Source organism: Xenopus tropicalis, chromosome 5 (assembly GCF_000004195.4).
Source record: "Xenopus tropicalis strain Nigerian chromosome 5, UCB_Xtro_10.0, whole genome shotgun sequence".
In the NCBI taxonomy this organism is placed as follows: Eukaryota; Metazoa; Chordata; class Amphibia; order Anura; family Pipidae; genus Xenopus; species Xenopus tropicalis.
In genome coordinates this window covers 138,922,917-138,947,458 of record NC_030681.2, presented here as the reverse complement: position 1 = coordinate 138,947,458, position 24,542 = coordinate 138,922,917, and the positions used below count along the sequence as shown (strand labels likewise).

General features: G+C 41.5%; 2 protein-coding genes across 4 annotated transcripts in view; one reads left to right on the top strand and one right to left on the bottom strand.

The window, feature by feature from the left end:
• Positions 1-1,056, bottom strand: part of greb1 (growth regulating estrogen receptor binding 1) — a 66,315-nt gene extending 65,259 nt beyond the window's left edge. Inside the window, exon 1 of one of the 3 annotated variants that reach the window (XM_012963459.3) lies at positions 937-1,056. The gene's annotated coding sequence lies outside the window, so the exon portion shown is untranslated. The remainder of the gene's footprint in view (positions 1-936) is intronic. The other 2 variants (XM_012963456.3, XM_012963457.3) reach the window with 2 other exon arrangements.
• An 8,288-nt stretch (positions 1,057-9,344) lies between these two features.
• e2f6 (E2F transcription factor 6) lies at positions 9,345-20,520 on the top strand. Its single transcript, XM_002942183.5, has 7 exons — positions 9,345-9,566; positions 11,162-11,207; positions 12,789-13,005; positions 14,966-15,124; positions 15,452-15,566; positions 15,893-16,040; positions 16,877-20,520. The coding sequence occupies exons 1-7, from the start codon at positions 9,483-9,485 to the stop codon at positions 16,879-16,881; spliced, it is 774 nt and encodes a 257-aa protein (XP_002942229.1). The 5' UTR covers positions 9,345-9,482; the 3' UTR covers positions 16,882-20,520.
• The last annotated feature ends 4,022 nt before the right edge of the window (positions 20,521-24,542 follow it).

Genomic DNA, 24,542 nt, shown 5'->3' with positions numbered 1-24,542 from the left:
TTCTCATGGAATGTTCTGCATTACACACACTAGGGCTCCTTGTATGAGAACATACCTATATACCCATATCAGGGGGGACACAGGATCGGGGTTCTTGCATTTGATTCTAATCACATCAGTATGTATGCAGTTAGTATGAATTTCCTCTGGGTGCCCGGGTTCCCTCCAAATATATAGTTACAAGTTAAATGGTTTGGATAACGCTAAACTAAGCATGGGATAACTAAATTAGATTGCAAGCTCCACTGGGGTAGCGACAAATGGAGAATGACTGTGGATTCTTTAAAGTACAGATATAGGACCCCTTATCCGGAAACCCATTATCCATAAAGTTCAGAATTACAGAAAGGCCATCTCCCATAGACTCCATTATAAGCAAATAATTCTAATTTTAAAAAATGTATTTCTGTTTTCTCTGTAATAATAAAAACGTACCTTGTACGTGATTCCAACTAAGATATAATTAATCCTTATTGGAGTCAAAACAAGCTGATGGGGTTTATTCAATATTTGAATGATTTTTAGCAGATTTAAGTTATGGAGATCCAAATTACAGAAAGATCCCTTACCCTGAAAAAAAACCCAGGTCCTGAGCATTCTGGATAACAGGTCCCATACCTGTACTGTGTCATATGTTGGTGCTATATAATAATAATGCAAGCTTTTAAAAATACAGAGGCTGCGATTGATATATATCAAAGTAAACAGCAAAGTAATGAATGAAGGCTGACCTGAAGAGCTTGCAATTGAGCATCTGTGCATACAGCTCAGTGTTAAAGTGCTGGACTCCATAGATATAGATATATTCATACACATCATACAGTGACTGACACATGCCATCATCCTAAACTCAGATCTCCACAGAAAGTGCCTTATTGCTCCTAACTAATCCCTCCCCCCCCACTGCAGGTAAGAAGGAAGGTTGGTGGAACTTACCTCACCTCTGGGCGCCCCGGCCGGACGGATCCCTTAGGAGAGAGTTGGAAAAGCAGCAGCAGGCACTGTAGGGGATGAGAGCTGTCTGCTCACTGGAGGCTTTTGCTCTCCTTTTGCTGAGTTGCTCCCCTCCCCCTGCCCTGTTGCTCCTGCAGACACATCCCCTCCTTGCAATGGGCTCCCCCTCCCCAGCCAACTGCCTGTTTGCTTTTTGAGAGGCAGCAGTTCTCCAGAGGAGTGCATGAGAAAGGGGGGTGGGTGGGTATCACTTGAAGAGAGAAAAGGTGTTAAGAGGGCATAAAGGGGAGAGGGGCTGCTGGGGCAGGCTGGGACCTTGCAGCCAGAGGTCAGGGAGGCTCTGACAGATTCCTGCAGTCCCATCACTCTCTCACACTGTGTGACAATAGCCCTGTGAGAGAGCCACAGCCATTCCCACCATTAGGAAGCCATAGGGGTGAAATGTCTTGTCATTAAAAAGATGGTATATAGAGTGACCACCTGGCCCCAGCCTGCAAGGGAACAGACGCTTCATACTGAGCAGCAAGCAGGCACATTACTTATATGCAAGCTAAGCACTCACTCTGGGGCTGCGCATCACCGTCCTATTCACTTGGGGCACAGTTGGCTTTTATGGGGTGCAAATAGGGCTGGCTATCCTGAGCCTAGCACAGCAGCTGTTTTGGTCAGGAAACAGCAGGGCTTGGTCATTATACAGGTATGGGATACATTCACTGGAAACCCCTTATCCAGAAAGCTCTGAATGATAGGGAGGTCATCTCCCACAGACTCCATTTTAATCAAATCATTCAAATTTTTAAAAAAGTTTTTCTCTGTAATAATAAAACAGTACCTGTACTTGATCCCAACTAAGATATAATTACCCCTTATTGGGTGCAGAACAGCCCTATTGGGTTTATTTCATGGTTAAATGATTCCCTTTTCTCTGTAATAATAAAACAGTACCTGTACTTGATCCCAACTAAGATATAATTACCCCTTATTGGGGGCAGAACAGTCCTATTGGGTTTATTTAATGGTTAAATGATTCCCTTTTCTCTGTAATAATAAAACAGTACCTGTACTTGATCCCAACTAAGATATAATTACCCCTTATTGGGGGCAGAACAGCCCTTTTGGGTTTATTTAATGGTTAAATGATTCCCTTTTCTCTGTAATAATAAAACAGAACCTGTACTTGATCCCAACTAAGATATAATTACCCCTTATTGGGGGCAGAACAATCCTATTGGGTTTATTTAATGGTTAAATGATTCCCTTTTCTCTGTAATAATAAAACAGTACCTGTACTTGATCCCAACTAAGATATAATTACCCCTTATTGGGGGCAGAACAATCCTATTGGGTTTATTTAATGGTTAAATGATTCCCTTTTCTCTGTAATAATAAAACAGTACCTGTACTTGATCCCAACTAAGATATAATTACCCCTTATTGGGGGCAGAACAGCCCTTTTGGGTTTATTTAATGGTTAAATGATTCTCTTTTCTCTGTAATAATAAAACAGTACCTGTACTTGATCCCAACTAAGATATAATTACCCCTTATTGGGGGCGGAACAGTCCTATTGGGTTTATTTAATGGTTAAATGATTCCCTTTTCTCTGTAATAATAAAACAGAACCTGTACTTGATCCCAACTAAGATATAATTACCCCTTATTGGGGGCAGAACAGCCCTTTTGGGTTTATTTAATGGTTAAATGATTCCCTTTTCTCTGTAATAATAAAACAGAACCTGTACTTGATCCCAACTAAGATATAATTACCCCTTATTGGGGGCAGAACAGCCCTATTGGGTTTATTTAATGGTTAAATGATTCCCTTTTCTCTGTAATAATAAAACAGTACCTGTACTTGATCCCAACTAAGATATAATTACCCCTTATTGGGGGCAGAACAGCCCTATTGGGTTTATTTCATGGTTAAATGATTCCCTTTTCTCTGTAATAATAAAACAGTACCTGTACTTGATCCCAACTAAGATATAATTACCCCTTATTGGGGGCAGAACAGCCCTATTGGGTTTATTTAATGGTTAAATGATTCCCTTTTCTCTGTAATAATAAAACAGTACCTGTACTTGATCCCAACTAAGATATAATAAATCCTTATTGGCGGCAAAACAATGCTGATGGGTTTATTTAATGTTTAAATGATTTTATAGTATACTTAAGGTATGGAGATCCAAATTTCAGGTCCTGAGCATTCTCAGATCCAAACCCCAGGTCCCGAGCATTCTGGATAACAGGTCCCATACCTGTAGCAGAGCAAAATGGCAACAGTAGGTCAGGATGGTGAGAGAGAAGCTGGGCACACACTTAAAAATCCAGGCTGATCCGATTATATAGCCACCGAGCCAGTGATCACATAATAAAACAGGCCCAGTCCGATGAAGTGCTTGCCCTTCTACTTTTAAGGGTATATTTTAAAAAATGTAAGGTTATTACACAGGGGGATGCCAATTCTTTGGGCCATTGTGCATCTGCCATAGAAACTGCAGTGGGTGAAGGACATTTTGTGAAGATTGTTGTGCCACCATGAAAGCATGGCTCTGCATAAATGTACCCTGGGTTTTATAATAGGTATTGAACCACAATTTTACAAATATTAAAAGCAATTATTTTTAGAGAACCAGGGGACTGTTTATGGATAAAAGAATTACGTCCAGTCATCCCCCCCAATCTGATGCCAATCAACTTGCAAGAACAGGAGGTTTGCCTGGTCCCTTTTCCCTGCTGCCCTGCTCTGAATTGTCTCTCTCTAAACCCAGCAACATGTCTGCCTATATTCTATACCTTCCCAGCCCCTGCTCCAGGAAAAACCCCAGCCCCAGTTCTGCCTGGATTCACTGCCTCTGAATCTCAGAAGAAATTCTTACCCTTGTCATCTTCTGCATTTCCTGAACCCCTCGGTGGCCTCAGCTCTGTTTAAATCACCTGCCTCACTCAGACCTCAATTCTGCTTGTTTCTTCTCCCTCCAAAACCAGTTCTTCTTGTATATTCTTGCGCCTAAGCCTCAGCTCTCCCAAATAATTTATTTCAGCCCAAACACTGGCTGAATCTTTTCTTCTGTGACCATCACTACCAAACACTGTGGGCCTCACAGCCACATACCCTGTCTTCTAGTATGTCTTTCTAATCTTAGGCCTGGATGGTTGCACATCCTGCCACAAGGTAGAATGCCCCCTCTCAACAAGTCTAAACTGGGATTCAAAATAGGCCTTGGTATTTGAAGTACACAGAGGCCCAAACAGCCCCTCACCAGCCCAATAAATAGTGACTGTCTATGGCATCTTACAGCAGCCCCTCTGGCATTTGCCTGAATCCACAGATTGCCAGTCCGGGCCTGCCCCTCAACATGTACAGGAAGAAGGATCTTCTGTTAGATTATTTATTATCAACCAAATCAGACAAATTTCTCTCCAGCCGTGTCTGTCTGATCCTTTAGCAGTATATCATTGCATAATAAGTCTGTACCTCTAGCGGAATCTCTCTCTTTAAGGGCTAAACTCCACCGGAGACAAAACGCATCCTACAAGTCAAATGCAGTCAAGTGGGTCAAAAAATAATTATCAGACATATCAAAATATAATGGGACGGATACAAAAATCTGATGAGTAAAGTACATGAAGCTTGTGCCATGTGACATAATGTGCCTGTCGGAAGGGAACACCGAATGCTGCATTTTCATCCAACAAGATAAAATCTGATGGAGTCTGACAGACTTTTTTTCTCATTGAAATACATTGACTGTCAGATTTAGATGCAAAAATAAAACACACAGACTTTATCTGATCCGACTTTACATTACAGCCAGTGTCGGACTGGCCCACAGGGATACCAGGAAAACTCCCAGTGGGCCCAGGTGTCAGTGGGACCTCCAGCTTTTGGCCTAATTCATGGTCATTTCTATTTCTCTATGGGAACACATTGACTAAATTTAAAGAAGAATTATGATAAGTAAACATAAAAAAACCTAGGAAAATATAGAGGTTAAGTGAAAAGTGGATGAAAAATAGTTTGAAGAGTGGGTCCATGGTCTAAGGTTTTCCGGTGAGCCCCCGGCATCCCCATCCCACACTGATTACAGCCTATGGAGATCAGATTTTGTAGGATCCTACAAAATCTTGTGCTGTTGTGTGGTGTTGCTTGATAACATCAGATAAAAGTTAACCCGCAAAATATGCTGAAAATCTGCAGTGGAGTTTAGCTCTAAGAGTAAAGATTCCCTTTATAACGTTCTGTATCTCTAGCAATAGGTCTCTCCAATAATATGAATCTCCCTCCAGCAGACAGCTTGTTCATCCAGTGGGTACGTAGGCCCCATCAACAAACCATTGCACAAAATTATTTAGTTTATTAATTAGTTCATTTACTAGTTTACAATTCCTTTCCTTATGTCTTAGTACTGATTGTAATAGCAAATGCTCAGTACCTGATCATTCCAGCCAATAATCCATTGGATCAGAATCTGCTAAACACATTGTCCTTGATCGGATGCAACTTAATAGAATATTGCCTTGCTTCTAAGGGTTCAATAAATTGATGACAGTAAGTTGGTTCTAGAATGTAAAGAAGGAAACATAAACCCTCAAAACAAATAATATACAGTTGGTCAGAGTGTACCATTAACCATAACAGAATGGGTTCAGAGAGATCTCAGCATATGTTTCGGGGCAACCTCCTTCTTCAAGTGCTTTAGGTTATGGGGGTACATTTATAGTTCTTCTATGAGCAGCAGAAAGAACAAATAGAGCATCACTTAAAGATTTGTTCCTGTATATAGCCATATGCATGGACTTACGTATGGTTCTAAGATGCTCAGAGTGATCTTCTGAGCACTTTAGCAATTTATAATATTGTTTGTTCTCTAATTTTCAAGATATTAGTTTTTTCCTTTTACAATAGAATGAATCTGAAAATACGGCGCCACCTGCTGTGCTTTTCAGTCATTAGAAAATTGAGGTATTAAACAAGTTTAGTTGAGCTGTTGCTCAGAAAATGAAGTTATTGCGTAAAGAAGAGTCATTTGATGTTTCTCTGGCCAGTATTAAAAAGAGCAGCAGACTTTCCTATGCTCACTAACTTAATTTTAACTTAATCTGAAATGACATTGTTGTTTCAAATTCATTATATTAGAAGTGGTTTAAAGTTTTTACACTAATTTTCCTGATCTCTGTACTAGAACCACTATATGTTTCTCCAAAGTAGACAAAGCCAAACATTCACAGGGAACAGTGGATAATTAAAAGTAAACAGGGGAAGTAGATTCTGTAAGTGCTTTGGGTAATGGCACAAAGGGAGACTATATATCTGCGCTACCGTGGGCAACAAATCTTCCCTTGGGCAATTCCCCTAAAGGTTCCCAGAAACACAGTAGGTTCCTGACCAATAAGCTGCTGGTCAATGGAGCAAAGCTATTTCATACAATAAGCCTTTGTGTGTCGAGGTTTTAGAAATTTGGTTAACCGATACATGTTTTGCTGTTGGCTATTTAGCTTTGGAACAGATGATTCTTGCTAAAAAAAAAAAAAAAGCTTTTATTATTAAATATAATTAGAACACAAGCTGTTTTAGTCACTGGGGGGCGGTCAATATGAATTTAATTTTCTATAAAACACTATGACAACATTGCCTGTACCCTAAAGCCTATGGAACATGGAAAGTCTGCGTGCCATAGATACAAGAACCCTGGATTAGCAATATCATAGCATAAAACACAAAAATGTTGCTTTTAATCATTTAATTTTATTTAACAAATGGTTATCCTGCCACCTAGTGGCATTGCAGGACTTTACTGGATTCTGGGCAATGTGATGCAGGTCTCCCAGTGGGCCCGACAGGGTAAGCAAGCTCCATTGCAGCTGCACCTCCTGCTACCCTGGTAGTTATACCATGGTTTGTAAATTACAACAAAAGAGATGTTCTGCATAAATATGTCAGAAAAAAGAAATATATGAGAGACCACTGCAGTTTTCATTCTGCTATGCAGCCGTCCTTCAACTTTTCTTGCCCATGGGAAACAGACTGCACAGACATAAAGGAGTTGTTCACCTTTGAGTAAACATTTCGTTTGATGCAAAGAGTAATATTCTGAGACAATTTGCAACTGGTCTTCATTTTTATAATTTATAGTTTTTTAGTTACTTTATTTTCAGTTCATTTCAGTTTAGTCTCCAGTTTGGAGTTTCAGCAGCTATTTAGTTGCTAGGGTCCTAGTTACCTTAGCAACCAGGAAGTGGTTTGAATGAGAGACTGGTATATGAAATGGAGAGGGCCTGAATAGAAAAGAAAGTTACAAAAAGTAACAATAAGACTGCAGCCTCACAGAGCAACTGTTGTTTAAAAACTGCAGAGTCAGAAGAAGAAGCAAATAATTCAAAAACTCTAAAAACTAAATAATGAAGATTTTGAAAAATTTAGAAAATTTGCTTAGAAATGGCCATTCTATAAAATACTAAAAGTTAATCATTTCGGACAGGCAGCACCTATTGTGGGATAGAGTGCTACTGTATTCTAATATTAGACCATTTCTACGGATCTGATGCCAACCTCAACCTTTTTTCCCCTTTAATGCAAAACAAAATCTGGCTGAGCTTCCTTACTACATCTAAGGAGCAGAATTTTCAAGATATGAGATGAGATTTTACCACAGAAAAACTCCTTTCCTATGGGAGTTTTAGAAGCGTTTTTATCAAATGGTGAACTCTAAAAAGTGTATTTATTAGTTGGTGAAAGTTAAAGTCTCATAGGAATGAATATAAAGTGGGTGATTTTTTTCTGTGGTAAACTCTAATTCCATTTTGATAAATCTACCCCTAAGTCTTTTACTCCATAGTATTCCTAGGTACTTTCTTACCATTGTTCACCTTAGGCTCATTTAGACTATAAGAAACTTTTGCATCAGGGCTGCATTTCCAGACTGAGATTCAACAGGCCCTGGAATGTCAAGTACAGGAAGGGCCCACAATATATTTGCTACAATCCACAGATTGCGGTCTGGGCCTGCAGGACTGTCAACTGTCAGCCATCACATATGGAGAGCAGACATCCTCCATTGCCCGTAAATTCAAGAGACATCGTTTTTTCCCTGCCAACACTTGGAGCATCTCTGAGCAATGTTTCCAGACTGCAGAACAAGGAAACAAAATTGTAAAGGTAAAGCTGAAAAGTTGAGGGGAGAGCAAACAAAAAAAAGACATGTTGGGGAAGAAGGGAGGATCAGTCCTGGTAATCTCCCAACCCTCAAAGTGCAACAATATCTGGCCCTTGCTCTCTAAAGCTGGCCATACTCGCACCGATACTATTGTACGAAACCTCGTTTCGTACGATATTCGGTGCGTGTATGGCATGTAGGCAAGTCGACTGATATCGCAGGAAGCTGCTGATATCGGTCAACTCGCCGATCGGCCAGGTTAGAAAATTTTGATAGGGTGCCATAGAAGGCGCCTGACCAAAATCTGCCGTCAGGGCTGAATCGGCAGAAGGAGGTAGAAATCCTATTGTTTCTACCTCCTTATCTGCTGTTTCAGCCCTGAACGGTGTGTGGCGGATCTGACGATGTTTCGTGCGACCATGTGGCCACCTTTAAGCTGCCCATTACAGGCTGATTAAATGTACACACTGCAGCCCACCAAACCAGACACCTTGAACGACCAATATCTGGCTTATGGAGTTCGACAACAGGGTTGTGTCTTTTTAAACAAACCCTAAACATACATGTATATAGAACAGCCCTGTCTGGATTCTATTGACCTACATGGGTTTGTGTCACTTGTACACATTGTCTCAGGACAATCATTTTATAGCTCGCAGTTAAAACCACTCACTGGGGATATTTAGCAAAGAGAAGCGAGTAAAGAAAAAGGACTGGAAGGTACTGAAATGCTTCTGTGCAATTAGTCTTCTTTTAAAAATCAGCAACACAGCTATGAACATAAACAGGCCCAGACTACTCCCCCCAGCAGCCCAATAAATAGTAACATGGCACCTTACAGCAGCCCCTCTGGCATTTGCCAGAACCCACAGATTGCCAGTCTGGGCCCAAGCAAAGACACGCTGGTTAATCCTGGGCAGAACAACACCGACCCAGTAGCCCACAGGTACCACTGATTAGTTTTTATGCAGTTACAGCAAAAGCAGCAACCTGATTGGCTGCCCTGGATTACTGTGCAAGTTTCCCCAGAGTTGCTACATAAGCCTCACAGCTCCGTCCCCCATAATATCAGTTAGCAGCTAAGGAGCAGCTATTAAGTAGCAGGACTGAGCAGTTTCATTCCCCCTTAGACTTCAGTCACCGCATGAAGCAACACCAGGCGCCAACCCGAGCTCGCTACGCCTTAAACCCTCGCCCACAAGTGCTGATAGGCTGACTCGCCATGACGACATGATTGCGCGACGCAGAACCCTCGCCCACAAGCGCTGATAGGCTGACTCGCCGTGACGACATGATTGCGCGCCGCAGAGCATGTCAGGTGACTGTCCCACGGTTCTGCGTGTGTGAGAATTCCCGCGGGTTCCTGGTAACATGTCTTCCCCGTCGCCGGAGCTTTTCAGCCCACTTCCCGCGGCCACAACGAGTGACTTGGTTGAAGCAGAGGAAGTAGTGAAGGTGAGAGCCGTGCACCTTCCCTCGCTGGTGTGTTCTGTGTTCCCAGCATGCACAGCGGTGTTATACAGCCGCAGGGATATAATCATTTATTAACTTGTGATGTCACTTGTGTATGTTATACATCTGTTGTGTTTCATTTAGCCTTAGCTACACAGTCTGCTGCTTCGCTCTCACAGTTGGCAGGGCTGCTGCTATACATGCCCCAGTGGGCCCTTAGGGGAGGCTCCTGTTACCATTGTCACCTACCTATAGTATATTCCCCAGGGATGTACCATTGTCACCTACCTATAGTATATTCCCCAGGGATGTACCATTGTCACCTACCTATAGTATATTCCCCAGGGATGTACCATTGTCACCTACCTATAGTATATTCCCCAGGGATGTACCATTGTCACCTACCTATAGTATATTCCCCAGGGATGTACCATTGTCACCTACCTATAGTATATTCCCCAGGGATGTACCATTGTCACCTACCTATAGTATATTCCCCAGGGATGTACCATTGTCACCTACCTATAGTATATTCCCCAGGGATGTACCATTGTCACCTACCTATAGTATATTCCCCAGGGATGTACCATTGTCACCTACCTATAGTATATTCCCCAGGGATGTACCATTGTCACCTACCTATAGTATATTCCCCAGGGATGTACCATTGTCACCTACCTATAGTATATTCCCCAGGGATGTACCATTGTCACCTACCTATAGTATATTCCCCAGGGATGTACCATTGTCACCTACCTATAGTATATTCCCCAGGAATGTACCATTGTCACCTACCTATAGTATATTCCCCAGGGATGTACCATTGTCACCTACCTATAGTATATTCCCCAGGGATGTACCATTGTCACCTACCTATAGTATATTCCCCAGGGATGTACATCCTGCAGTCCTATAGCTCTTGTTCAGCTGTTTTGCCTTTACTCATAGTTTGTTAGAGTCGTTCTGAGTGTTGTAATTCAGCAAGAACCTAATGGTTGCAGCTAAAATTACTTGTAATTCCCTTTACCTGCTATTAAAACACACACTTAGAGAATGTGAAGTCCATTTTTTTCTTCCATGCATTTAACCTGTACGTTAACTTTTAGCATGTTGAATGGCATATTCTCAGCAACATTTCATTTCATTTGGTCTTCTTTTTTTTTTTTTTTATAGAGTTATTTTCTTTCCCCTTCTGCTCTCAGCTCTCAAATGGGGGTCACTGACCCCTGCAGCTGAAAATCATTTGCTTTCAGTCCCCCTGTGATTCATATTTAAGCCACTGACTGGTTGCTATGGTAAAACTACCCTAGCAACTAGATAGTGGTTGAAATTCCAAGCTAGAAAGCTGCTAAACATATATTCAAAACACTCAAACACTTTACCCAGGATCACACAGTTCTAATAAATCAAGAGGTGCTGTTTTTTTCGGGTGTTAGATGTTTGCTAGGACTGTTCATGCAATCGTGAACAATGTGGTATTTTGCCTTGTGTGTAGTGATACAGTGAAACCAGGAATTACCCTTGCCTTACTATAATGCACAGCAAGCAGTGCAGGATACAGGCCCAAAGAAAGCTTAATTCTTTGTGTTCTTTTGCAGATGAAAACAGAAATTCAGCATGAAGAAATTAAGATACCGACTAAAAGTATGTTCATTTTACTCTTTTCCCACAACAATATGTTCCACCGGGATATCTGTGGCTTTTGCATTATTGCTTCTAAATATATAATACGCAAGAGAATATCACAAGAGTATCCTGTAAATGATATCCTTATAAACAGTGCTTAGTGATGTCATCAGTTATAAATGGTTCTTAGTGATGTAACTCACTGAAACTTGTGTATTATAATAAGCGATTACATTTTTCTAGAATCTTTCTTTGCGGGCTGTTCACATTTTTATAATCACTGCAAACGTGCTTATTTTGGCAGCTGTGACACATAGACAGTCCATCTTTTGCTAACAAGTGACGGTCTCTCCTCTCATTTGTCCTAATAGCAGCTCAGTAAGCCTGGGTGCCACCTCTAAAGGTTTGATATTTAATGGAGACCTAAAGAAAGGCTCTTTATAGCAATAATGCTCCCAGTCTTTAAGGTTATGTACAGGAGCTCTCCATCTTGTATTTTTTTTTTTTTTTTTTTAGAAGTGTCGCTGCACATGCTCAGTAAGGTCTGGGCAGCTGTTGAAAAGCTAAGCTTAGGGGCTGTAGCAAATTATCAAGCAGAAAATGAGGCTGGCCGGTTATAGAAGCTGATGCTACAGGGCTGATTCATTGTTGTTGCCGTGTAATCTGAATCTAAATCAATAACTAATCAGCTTTGTATTGTGACATTTATAAGTTGCCCAACTTTGGAGGCACAGATCTTCCCTGCTAAAGGGCTGTTGTTGCCTTTGGCTAGATAGAGAGAAACACAAGGAAAATAATAATCACATCTAACTTAGGTTATTTGAATGTTTCCTTTGGAACTCTGTCTGGTCAGGCACATTCTCAGTAATAAGCAGAGACATTGAAAAATGCATTTAATTAGTTAACTGTAAATAATGAATCCAATGAGCTGATACTTGCTGAACTTGGGTACCTTCCACTGGTTTTTCTATGTTGGTATCTCAGTGGGTTAAAAAGGTTTGGAAGCAAATTCATTGTTTTACTTCTCAACCTAAAGGTGCCCATACACGTTAAGATCCGCTCGCTTGGCGAGGTCGCCAAGGAGGCGGATCTTCTCCCGATATCCCCACCTACGGGTGGGCGATATTGGGAAAATGTAGGCCAAACGATCAAATTTGAACGGCGGCAATGGCACAGTCAGTTTGGGGACCACATCAACGTGCCGATATGGTCCCTGATCTGACTAAATCTTTTAAGCTGCCTGATCGATATCTGGCCAATTTCAGGCCAGATATCGGTTGGCTATGGCCGTCATTTCTGCCCCTACACGGGCCAATAAGCTGCTCAATCGGTCCAAGGAACCGATATTGGCAGCTACAATCGGCCCGTGTATGGCCACCTTAAGTTGTTAAACAGAGGTCTCCATTTTATATAAGCTACACTGTGGCCAGTAGTATATGGACACCTGCCTGTCCAATATCATTCTCCAAAACCAAGGGTGTTACTATGATATTGGTCCTCTTCGTTGGTCACATGTGGAAAGGCTTTAGTCTAGATGTGGTAGCCTAAAGCTACAGTGTCTTCATGTTTTTTAAAATCCTCTCCTTTTGCCTACTTCAGAGTCGCTGAAATTGCCGAGGCCTCGCTTTGACGTCTCATTGTTCTACCTGACTCGGAAGTTTGTGGACATAATCAAAGCTGCTCCGGAGGGTGTTGTGGATCTAAATGATGTTGCTAATACGTTGGGGGTGCGGAAAAGGAGAGTATATGACATTACCAATGTACTTGATGGGATCAACCTAATTCAGAAGAGGTCAAAAAATCATGTCCAGTGGATGTAAGTGACAGTTGCATAAAATCCTTCACCAATTTTTTTATTTTTCTTTAAGATTTTAGCAATCCTATTTTTAAATGTTAAAATATACAAATCAGCAGTTCTGTTCAGTGTTAGTCCCCCCCTTCTGCCCTCTACTTGTCCCTGTGATGGGACCGAGCATGTTCGGATGAAGACACACAGATCTACATAGTAACAGCTACGTGTCATGGCTACTAAATTCCAATGATGCTGATCATTTACTGATAACTACATAGTTACATAGTTACATAGGGTTGAAAAAAGACCATTGTCCATCAAGTTCAACCCATCCGAGTAAACCCAGCACACAACCTATACTAACCAATCTATACACTCACATACATAAACTATATATATACAACCAGTAATACTAACTGTAGATATTAGTATCACAATAGCCTTGGATATTCTGCTTGTTCAAAAACTCATCCAGGCCCCTCTTAAAGGCATTAACAGAGTCTGCCATTACCACATCACTAGGAAGGGCATTCCACAGCCTCACTGCCCTCACCGTGAAAAACCACCTACGCTGCTTCAAATGGAAGCTCCGTTCCTCTAATCTAAAGGGGTGACCTCTGGTGCGCTGATTGTTTTTATGGGAAAAAAGAACATCCCCCAACTGCCTATAATCCCCTCTAATGTACTTGTACAGAGTAATCATGTCCCCTCGCAAGCGCCTCTTTTCCAGAGAAAACAACCCCAACCTCGACAGTCTAACCTCATAGCTTAAATCTTCCATCCCCTTTACCAGTTTAGTTGCACGTCTCTGCACTCTCTCCAGCTCATTAATATCCTTCTTAAGGACTGGAGCCCAAAACTGCACTGCATACTCAAGGTGAGGCCTTACCAGGGACCTATAAAGCGGCAAAAATATGTTCTCATCCCTTGAGTCAATGCCCTTTTTTATACAAGACAGCACTTTATTTGCTGTAGTAGCCACAGAATGACACTGCCTGGAATTAGACAACTTGTGATCTACAAAAACCCCTAGATCCTTCTCCATTAAGGATGCCCCCAACACACTACCATTCAGTAGATAGTTTGCGTTTATATTATTCCTACCAAAGTGCATAACTTTGCACTTGTCAACATTGAACCTCATTTTCCAGTTTGCTGCCCAGTTTTCCAATTTTGTCAAATCGCTCTGCAAAGCGGCAGCATCCTGCATGGAACTTATAGTTTTGCACAATTTAGTGTCATCAGCAAAAATAGAAACAGTACTCTCTATGCCCACCTCCAGGTCATTAATAAACAAGTTAAAAAGCAAAGGACCAAGAACTGTCTCTACGTGTGTTTTAGCAGAGGGAATTCTCAGTATTGTCTATAGCAGGGTATTTTCTGGCATTTAGTAGCCATGACAAGTAGCTGTTACAAAGTAGCTCCCTCTGTATTTGCCCTAAGGAAGGGCAGTGGCAGGGAAATTAGTCGCCCACGATAAAACTTTGTTACCGCAGGCGACTAATCTCCCCTACATACCATCCGGTGGGATGGGATGTGTCGCTTTGATTTCCCGAAGTTGCCTGAAGTTTCCTTGAGAGGCAACTTTGGGAAACCGAAGCGACTCAGATGCCATCCCACCGGCGATTTATATTCTTGCCGGTGGGATGGCATGACAAGGAGATTAGTTGCCTGCACTGAAGCAGATTTATTGCAGGTGACTAATCTCCTGATGTGCCACTGCCGTAATAGGCAGCTTAACTAAGCCCACCTTAGCTGCATATCGGATAGCTTGTTTATATATAATAGACCCATCATGACTTTTACTGAATTATGACCTTCTAGAATGTTTTTCCATTTACAGATTTGCCCTGAGTGTTAGCCATTGACATTTCCTGATTGCCCAAATGAGTGTTTATGCCCTCAGTTTAATATAATGTACTGAGCTGAAGGTACAACCCATCTACCTTATATTTCTGTAATGCGGTGCACATATAATTTACAGGGGTTCTGACCTGAATCACTCTGGAACAAAGATCCCAGAAGAACAGAAATTGCGTAATGACATCAGTGATCTCACAGCTATGGAGGAGGCCCTGGATGATTTAATCAAGGACTGTGCTCATCAATTGTTCAAACTAACAGAGGACCGTGCCAACAGGAAATATCCTTTTTATTGTCACCAGTACAGGAAGCTGAACTGGACTGTAGCAACTGCCTATGTCCCCTAGAGGAGCAGGTTCTACCTAATATATTGTTGTTGAACAGGTTGCAGATTTAATTGCTTATAAGTATTACGAGTATTTTCGAGATAGCAGGTGTGACCTACCTTTCAGCCCTTCCTACTGCTTGCATTGCTAGTCTGTTCTACCCAAAATGCATGATAGTTTAGGTGCTTTTGGGCTGCTTCACCGCACAGACTATATTATTATCTTTAGCTGCAATTATAGATGGAAAGCTTCTCACCAACTATTCTCCTTAATAAGTCAACGATGGCATATGTAACTTATCAGGATATACATAGCATTGAGGAATATCATGAGCAGATAGTGATTGCAGTGAAATCACCCGAAGAAACAAAACTGGAAGTGCCAGCTCCCAAAGAGGTGAGTGGTTAGAGATTAAAGGGATCATTCTATCAATCAATGCTTCCTTATAGAGAGGTTTTCTGTTTTTTGTTTTTTTTTTTTGTTTGTTTGTTTGTTTTTTTTTTTTTGCCCCAGACCCTCTCTCCCTATACTGATAGATACAGGTTATAGATTGTAGGTAATATCACTGGTTGGTTTGGGAAAATGATGTGCTCCTGGTAAATACCTAAAGTGTCACTGTCTGTTTAATGCCATTGCAGGGATTATTTTATTTTATCTACCATTTTACTTAGATGTGTCCTTTATTATTGCTAAAAGTTTTGATGACTGACCCTATTTGGCAGGATTGCATAGAGATCCATATAAAAAGCACAAAGGGTCCCATTGATGTGTACTTGTGTGAAGTGGAACAGGAGACTACCAATAAGAAGTCATTTGAACGGTTGTCCAAGACTCTAAAGTTAGAACCAGAGCCGATTCCGATTGATGACGGTAAGAAGGATTGGGAGCTGTCTGAGTTGCCATATTTTAACCATTTTTTTAGAAGCAGGCCCTTAAGTTCTTGTGAGACTTCTAGTTTTTTGCCAGTATGACGCTGGTCATAAAATAAATAGGTTTCCTTGTTTACAGTCAAATTGGCCTTCAGCAGTTATATCAAACAATCATTAATTTCAAATGTCATCATTGAAACCAGAATGTGCACCTATATCAGTGCAGACATTGTGTCTCAACACCTTTATCCTTATTGGCTGCTTTGTATGTAAAATGTATAAACCCACTTAATGTACAGAGCTGTGCAATATGTTGGTGCTTTATAAATACATGATGATGATATGACATCAGCTGACCTTAAAGAACTAGGAAATCGGTGTACTTTGCAATTTGGCAGTATTACCTGACTCCACCAGCTAAATCACCTTAAAGGCAAACAAAAGCCTAAAACACTGACAGTGCCAATTAGTTGGGCTTCCTGTAGTAACTAAAACGCTAACTTTTTACCATGCTAGGCATGCCTTTTCATTAAAGTAACACACCAGCCTGGGGTATGTCCTACTAGACCATTGTGCTGCCCTTTTGTCCCCAGTCCCAGGGATTCCAAGGAGAGTTCATGGACAGTACATTTAAATCCAATAAAAGTTTTATACTGAGCATTCACCAATGAAGGATAGCATAAGGTTTACCAGAAAGCTGCTATAAAATGGTGGTGCCCTGGGCAAGAAAGCAAAATAAGCAGTCTGTTTGAGAACCAAAGAGATGTTATGGTTTTCCTAAGCCTTTAAATTTCCAGTTCCACTGTATCTAACTTGGTATTCTCTGTTATGTTTCAGACTGAAGTTCCAGCATTTTGTGTTTACCAGACAATCTGACTTTTCAATGCAGATGCATTTTGCACAGACACTTTAGTTTCCTGTTTCATGTTCTTTCCCATTTAATGAGAATCGTTGTGGCATTCTGGAATTAGTGCCATCCTAACCTCAGTCCCTGCAGACTAAGTTAAATCCAAGATCCATTGATCAAGGGAACAGAATTACCTTATGGATTTGGGAAGAAAACGCATACACAGCCTGGAAAGAGAAGCAGAACCGTTGAGCAGCACTTGCAACATGCAACAACTGTATGCAGGGGTTGTGAATCATTGTTAGAGGGCCATGGTTTGTTCAACTTGTCTTACTGGTGTGTTAAGTTATTATGCTGAATTGTTTCTCTTGATCCTCCCCTTTCTGTTACAGAGATCTGTTTAAGGCACCTAGTGAGTTTTGACTAATGCCGTCACTGATGTTATAAAATCAGGAGTGCAGAGTTGGGTGCCAAACAGGCCAAAACTCTCTTGGCACTTCAGATTCAATCACATTAGCAGAAGTGAAAGACTGAGAGAGGGGTTGATGGCTGTTGTTTTTTGCCAGAGGGCAGCAGCAGTCAAGGGAAAGGCCAAATGGTTAGTGTAGGATATGAGTTAATGTTGCTAATCTGTATCTGTACAGGAAGCAAAGATCATAACTGACCTCAGACATAAAAAGGGGCTATCGGGTAAGATTTATCATTTATACATTTTCTACGCTTAAGTATTTTGTTAGGGAGATGCCCTGCTGAAGTCAGACAGTAGCAGCAGTTGTATGGCATCAGCCTGGCTTCTGTAGGGGCCCTAAAGACTGTTACCCTAGGTAGACTTGGTCTATAGTTATGATGGGATAATACTTTGTTTAAATCATTTTATTCCCTACTTGGTAAAGCTGCTCATATTTAGCCTCTAATTTGTATCTGTTTCTTACTAGCCGATAATGCAGTTGCTATCGAGTAAGGATCTTCTGAGTAGGCTCCACTGAACCTCACAGGTCCTGCAGATACATTAGAAATGCTTACAAACTCTTTTACCTCAATGTAGTTATGAAATATACAAGTTTATTTTGCAGATTGATATGAAGTGGATCTGTAGTAAAAAGAATTCTATATAAACCAATAGAATTCCATCTTAACTGATGATTAATGCAGTTTTTAGACTTGTAAGTATAATACCTTGAAGGAGAACTAAAGTTTAAGTGTCAAACTGATAGTCACCTTTAAGAAATTATAGTACCTTACCTGATACTCTGGGTTAGTGCTTCCATTTGCTAAAAACTGCACTGGCCTGAGGTATTACTGTAGAAGATCCTCTTTGGGGTTCCTCCGTGGTCTTTTTGTTCCAGACTGGGCAATCGCATGCGCAGTAGATCAAAAGCTGAACTTAGAACCGTAAACCTGTTTTGTTATTGGCTGCCTGCCCCCAGAGAAAAGATGACAGAAGAGGATGCAAGATTGTGCCAGTAAGCCTCTACAGAAATACCCATGGTTAGTGTAGTCTGGGGGAATCCGGTAAGTGATTACAATGGGGGGGAATTTAAACTTTAGTTCTCCTTTAATGCAGCCCTGTTCAGCTAACAAATCGGAGGGAAGTTGCAGTTCAGCATCATTCGCAGACTGCAGGATCCCCATTCTCTATCCCATACCCGCTCAGCATGAACAAGTGCATGACAGAGGATAAATCCTCTCTTGCCATAACAGTGCTTTGTGTTGGAATCCGCCACTGTAAGGGCTAATGTGTCCTTGATCCTACAGATACATGAAGCAGTAATGGAAACTTCCCTCCCGATTGTTGGTAATTGCAAGTGCTGTTAGCACTGCACCGTAGATTGCTGCCTGAAACAGACAATAATGCATTTTTAGATGATATTCTCTGGTCTCTGGCAACCTGCTATGATCCACAGCGTTTTGATATCTGCTGCTTGTAATGGCTAAGTATGCAAAGCAGTGGTAAAGGAAAAGTAACACCAAAAAATTTAAGTAATTTAAATATAATGTACTGTTGCCCTGCACTGGTAAAACTGGTGTTTCTGCTTCAGAAAAATTACTTTATATAAATAACCTGTTGTGTGGCCATGGAGCTGGAAATAAAGGACAGGTTACATAACAGAAAACAGATGAGCAAAATGCAATGGGTTTTGTTCTTACACAGGAAGGTTACCATAGGTTAAATGTCGTGGCTCTCTGGAACTAGAATGAAAACCCCACTCATGAAATAGGATAATTGCCACAGTTGCCAGTAAATTGATTACTAGCAGGTTCTAGAACAACAGATACAAACTTTAAAGTTTCACTTTTTGGCATTACTGGTCCTTTAACATAAACTATCAGCTTAAGCAAGTAGCTGTGCCCATGTATGGGTAGATTGATTTCTGCTTTTTGTAAATTAAGCTTGGAATTGGCATTGAATTTAGTTTGCTTTGGTTTGGTATGCCTATTTGGCTTCCATGGATCTGTTAGAGGGATCTATTTAACTTACATGGCAGCATGTTTATTATCTAGGGGCTCCAATGCTGAACACTCCCCCCTTTTATTTACACTACATGAAGTACAGCAATCAGCACCCCAAATCTGTAAAAACAATTTATTTGCAAAGCCCACAGTCAGCAGTGGGTTTGATTGTAGCAGCAAATGACTTTGTATGTGTAGAGATTGTAGATAGATCATTGTAAATAGCCCATTAGAGAGTACAATTAGGTGTAAGCGTGCCACGGCTTCAGCACTAACTGGTCCCCACATTTGTATGTAAATCCACTGTACATTTGTTCTGAAATCATCTAAACCAGTTTTTTTCTAAGTTTATGTTCATATGAAAAAAAATTAGGTTGTCGTTAGCTTCTAGACTGAATGCTGGGAGTTGTGGTTAGGAGAGCCTCAACTTGATGGGTCCTCACCCGATCTTCCCATGTATTGTGCCAGCTTTACATTTAAATGTGCCTTAACAGCAGCTTTTTATTCTACTACACTTGGGAAAATGTGCCTTCTTCTAAATATAGGGCCATCTTAATGGGAGAATGTGTGTCCATGGTCTCTCAGGGCCCATTTGAGGTATAAGTAAATAAGATATTGTGTAATAGCCTTTCTACATCATGCAGGTGTTTCCCATTGTCCAATGAGAGCTACAGTCAGTCGACATCACTGTGGCCTGTTTTTCTTTTTTGTCTGATCTGTTTTTTACGAAAGGATAAAGCAGCCAGGAACCTTGTAGCAACCAGTGAGCTATCAATAGTAAAGCAGATTAGTGGCCATTTCCACTTGCCCTGTATACTCCCAGGCTGGCTGGCTCTCTGTTCTACTACAGTTCCCAGCATTACCAGCAAATGTAGAACCCACTGTCTGGATGTATGTTGTTGTGCTATAACTCCCAGCATAACCAGCAACTGTAAAACTGCATAGTAAATATAACCGGTATGTACTATTGATAGGTAACCTGTGGCGGTAGCTGCCGCGCTAGAGTTCTGGGACAGCCATTGGGATATGTTGGGGGCTGCAGCTGGCAACCCTTGCCACAGGCAGGTTATCGCTAATGGTCCTGTTTGTTTTGTGTGCTGCCAGTCACACTCACTGCAACTTTCCAAGCCTTTGTACAGTTTGTTTTTTTTGTATTCTGTTATTAAACTGTTCTTTCCAGAAACCTGTCTCGTCAGTACCTGCCCTTTCACCCTCTGCTCAGCATACACGGTAGGTACCCTGAGAAAACAGTAAAACAGGGGGACAGTTCCTTTTGCACAGATAAGACACAGGGTTCCAGACAGAAGTTTGTTTGGGTATTTCACACACACAATTTGCTGACAAAATGTCTCAGCCCAACCATCCTATCACTGTACCCCTTTCAAGGTCAAAAGTGTTTTGTGGTGTTTTTGGGGCTCCCTGCAACTTTGGCCTGAGCAGCCTTATGAGCCTGATTGTGGAACCTGGCTCTCCTGGGAATCCCTCATATCCACTTTACAGTAGGGCTCGTTTTGACCCATCCCCAAACGGGTGGCTTTCAACATGTATGGTCACCTTTAGATATTGTTTCCTTTTTAAAGGGGAACTTTTAGCTTTAAATGAATCCAGTGGTTTATTCAACATCCACAGAAGGAAATTTCGAAGAAAAGACATGGAACCCTATACAAACCTGTTCTCCACTTATGCCAAACAGTATGTAGGTGCATTAGTAATGTATCCATCCTGTTGTATACAGCCCAAGGCAACAACAACCCTTTGGCAGGGAAGACCGATGCCCCAGTAGCCCCCCCATCTTCTTTTCTGCTGATTCCCTGCCCATACTCTGTGCTGCTGTCACTTACCTGAGCTTAGGGGCCCACTCACACTATCCTGTATATATAGTATATACATGTCACAATTAGGCTGATTAGTAATTTATTTATTCACATTAGAATTAGCATTTGAATTTAATAATCAGCCCTGTAGCATCAGCTTATATGACAGACCAACCTCATTTGCTGCTTGATAATTTGCGACAGCCCCTAAGCTTAGCTTCTCAACAGCTGCTCAGAGCTCACTGAGCGTGTGCAGTGTCACTGACACTCCTAAGATGGGAGGCTACTATGACAACTGTAAAGGCTTTGAACATTACTGTTAGGCTGGTGCAGTTAGTTCAGAATATAGCATTTTAAGGCAATTTTTAGGGTTTAGTTTTCCATTAACTGTTTGACACTAATTAGCTGCTGTTGCTCCACCTAAACCATCAACAGTGGAGGAAGTGTCCCCCTCCCCAGGACATATGTGCCAGTATCAGTTGAATTTAAACCCACACACTAGACAGAACTAATTGCTTCTTTAACATGGTGAGAAATGGGTGCTGTTAAGTACAAACGTTAGTGCTGGTGGGCAATGCCACATAGGTGTTCAGTTTCTGTTTGCGCATAACATGAGAGCCGGGGAGTGGAAGCACAGCTAAGTAAATGTACTGTGGGTTTGTTTGGCTTCTCATTGTGTTGGGAAAGGCTAGGATGAAGCAGTGACTGTGTGAAGCTGTACTGCATAACTGGAGGGTAACCCAGTGTATGGGAACTGCTGCATGCTTTGTCACATACAGGCCAGTGTGTTCCAACCTACCCCAAACACTATGCTTGCAAACATCTGCAACTCAATTTCTTCCACCCTCCCTTCATCAACAAATCGGTCAGATTTCCCCTAGCATCTTATAGGGCAGCAGATGTCGGAAATGATGTGCTATGCCAGACAGCAGAATTATTACCTTAAAAATTCTTTGGGATAGTGCCCCCCACCCAAAACACTGCTGTGAGACCCACAAAATGGCCAGACCTCCAGTTTGGAACCACTGATCTTGGCAGCTCCATGTTACATACATGGTGAGATTCGCTCATTTGGCAAGATCACAATCTGGGCAATTTCGCGGTCGGTCAGGGAGGCCCGTCGGTGGTGTCCATACACGGGCAGCTAATTTGGCCCTACAGAGAAACAATCAGCTTAAGATGGGCACCTACGGGTGGGCAATATTGGGGGAATTTAGCCTAATTTGGTCGTTTGGCCCTGGGGCCAAATAATCAAATTATAACAACTGGAATAGGTGCAGTCGGTTCAGGGACCACATCAATGAGCCATATCGGCAGCTACAATCGGCCCGTGTATGGCCACATTAAGAACCCACCTTAGGTGGATATATCAGAGGATCTGCTCATTTGGCAAACTAGCAGATCTTAAAGTGTGTGGCCATCTTTATTTAGTCCATAGAAGGAGTTATTTTTATTCTGGATACTGTTCTGTAGGTTTCTGCACATTCCAACCCTGTACAAATAAAAAGCAGAGTAGTACCAGCACATTATTTAATCATGGAAAGGTTCATCAGAAACACAGCCTGTAGCAGGCCAGATACAAATCAGCCTAATTGCCTCTCCCCCCAAAAGAAAGAACATGCTGAATGATTTCTTAGTTTATACTGTGAAGCCATTCAAAGCAGGTTATATAATCAATTCAGATCATAGAATCAATGGTGCTGAATGCTTGGGCCATAGATTCAACTTTTACAAGTTACATATAACCCTATGGGAAAACATGCTGGCCCTATGAAGGGTTTTCTAGGGAGAATACTCAGAATATGTGATGCCTTGTATTGTAATATCCTCCATTCCACTGAAATGGAATAAAATATAACTTTGGGTATGATTTAGGCAGTGCTAATCTGAGTCAATTTACTTATATGGTTTACAATGTGTAAAAAGTTTTCCTTAACTTGCTTCACGTAATTGTACCTTTTAGTAGCACACATAAGCACACTTCAGTATATTGTAAATTGCAGTTTGATTATGGGTCAGCACCTCATTGGTTAATTATATACACCATTCTGATTGGTTCTTTACCTTGGGTATCTTCCCAAGCTTGTTTGTATTGGTTGTTGTATTTTGTATACCCTATAGAAACTTTGTACAGGGAACTGGATGTTTAGCCTATGAGTGCGCCTTAGGCATGAAACACATTAGGCTTTATATGTCCTAATAAAGGTTATATTTGTATATAATAAGTACTTCACTGCTGCCAGGACTTTGTGATTGTTCTCACTCTCTAGGTAATTCTCCTTGATTTTTGGATTTTCGTACTTTTTGAAGTATTTGTTCTTTTTGGAACTTCTTGTTCCATGGCTCTCCAATTTGGAATTTTAGCTGCTGGCTGCTAACATAAAATGTACCCTAGCAACCAGCCAGTGTTTTGAATGAGAGAATATGGAAGATGAATAAGAGAGGGCCTGATTAGAAGGCTAAGTTATTAAACGTAACAATAAAATTGTAGTCTCACAGCTGCTGGGGTCAGTGACCCCCATTTAAAATCTGAAAAGAAGAAGGTAAAAAAAGTATAAACAATTGTGGGTAAAAAAATGCATTCTATAACATTCTAAAGGTTAACTATCCCTTTAATTAGATTGCCCACCTCTGGTCACACAAATATACCAGCTATAACCATTTTTTATTAAGAGACAGGAATATGTATGGCTCCCTTGTTATGCAGCTAGTACTCTGCTGTCCTTTGCAGCCCCTCTCAGGCACTGAATGCTTTCTGTGTAAGGTGTGTAGTTAGGCTATTGTATCTCCAACCCACAGGGGGCGCTGTGTCACCTCCATGTGTTGCACTTGGTACACTGCTTCTTATAGGAAAGCAAAAGTGCATGTTACAAGGCAAAAAGAATTTAAATTCAGAATGAATGGAGAGGTGATTGTGCCTTAGTGGTGTCCCACTATCGGGCCGCTCCTGGCCCTAGCCATGTGGCCCTGCTGCTGAATGGGGAGCTGACCGTTGCCAGATTTCTCCCCTGAATAAGGGGAAAAGAATGCAGGGCTTGGGCTAAAAATAGAGCTACGGCCCAATCTCTCCACACCCCTGGGACAGGAAACAGATAGGAGGCCAGAGGGCTCCGTCTGCTCATTGTGCCGAGTTAGAGCCACATAGCACTGTATCTGCCCCTGATCTCTAGGCGGCTGTACAAGTGTACATTCCCCTGTATTTCTACTCTTTCTTCCCCTCCTGAACTCTGTGGCATCAGAACAGCTCTTTGTGCTGCAAGTCCTGGAAAGAACCTGACGTTCTCGAACACACAAATCTGAAGAGCATATTCCATATAATGCCAAGGCTTTATCTCTGAATGAAGGACAGACAGGAAGCACTGATTTGTGACCCTTTTTAACAGGAAGGACC

What these genes read in the sequence shown, in the direction of transcription:
- e2f6 (XM_002942183.5), top strand. Translation starts at nt 9,483, where the DNA reads ATGTCTTCCCCGTCGCCGGAGCTTTTCAGCCCACTTCCCGCGGCCACA. An exon ending in AAGCAGAGGAAGTAGTGAAG is followed by an intron (nt 9,567 to 11,161) that starts GTGAGAGCCGTG and finishes GTTCTTTTGCAG; the next exon opens with ATGAAAACAGAAATTCAGCA. An exon ending in AAAAATCATGTCCAGTGGAT is followed by an intron (nt 13,006 to 14,965) that starts GTAAGTGACAGT and finishes TATAATTTACAG; the next exon opens with GGGTTCTGACCTGAATCACT.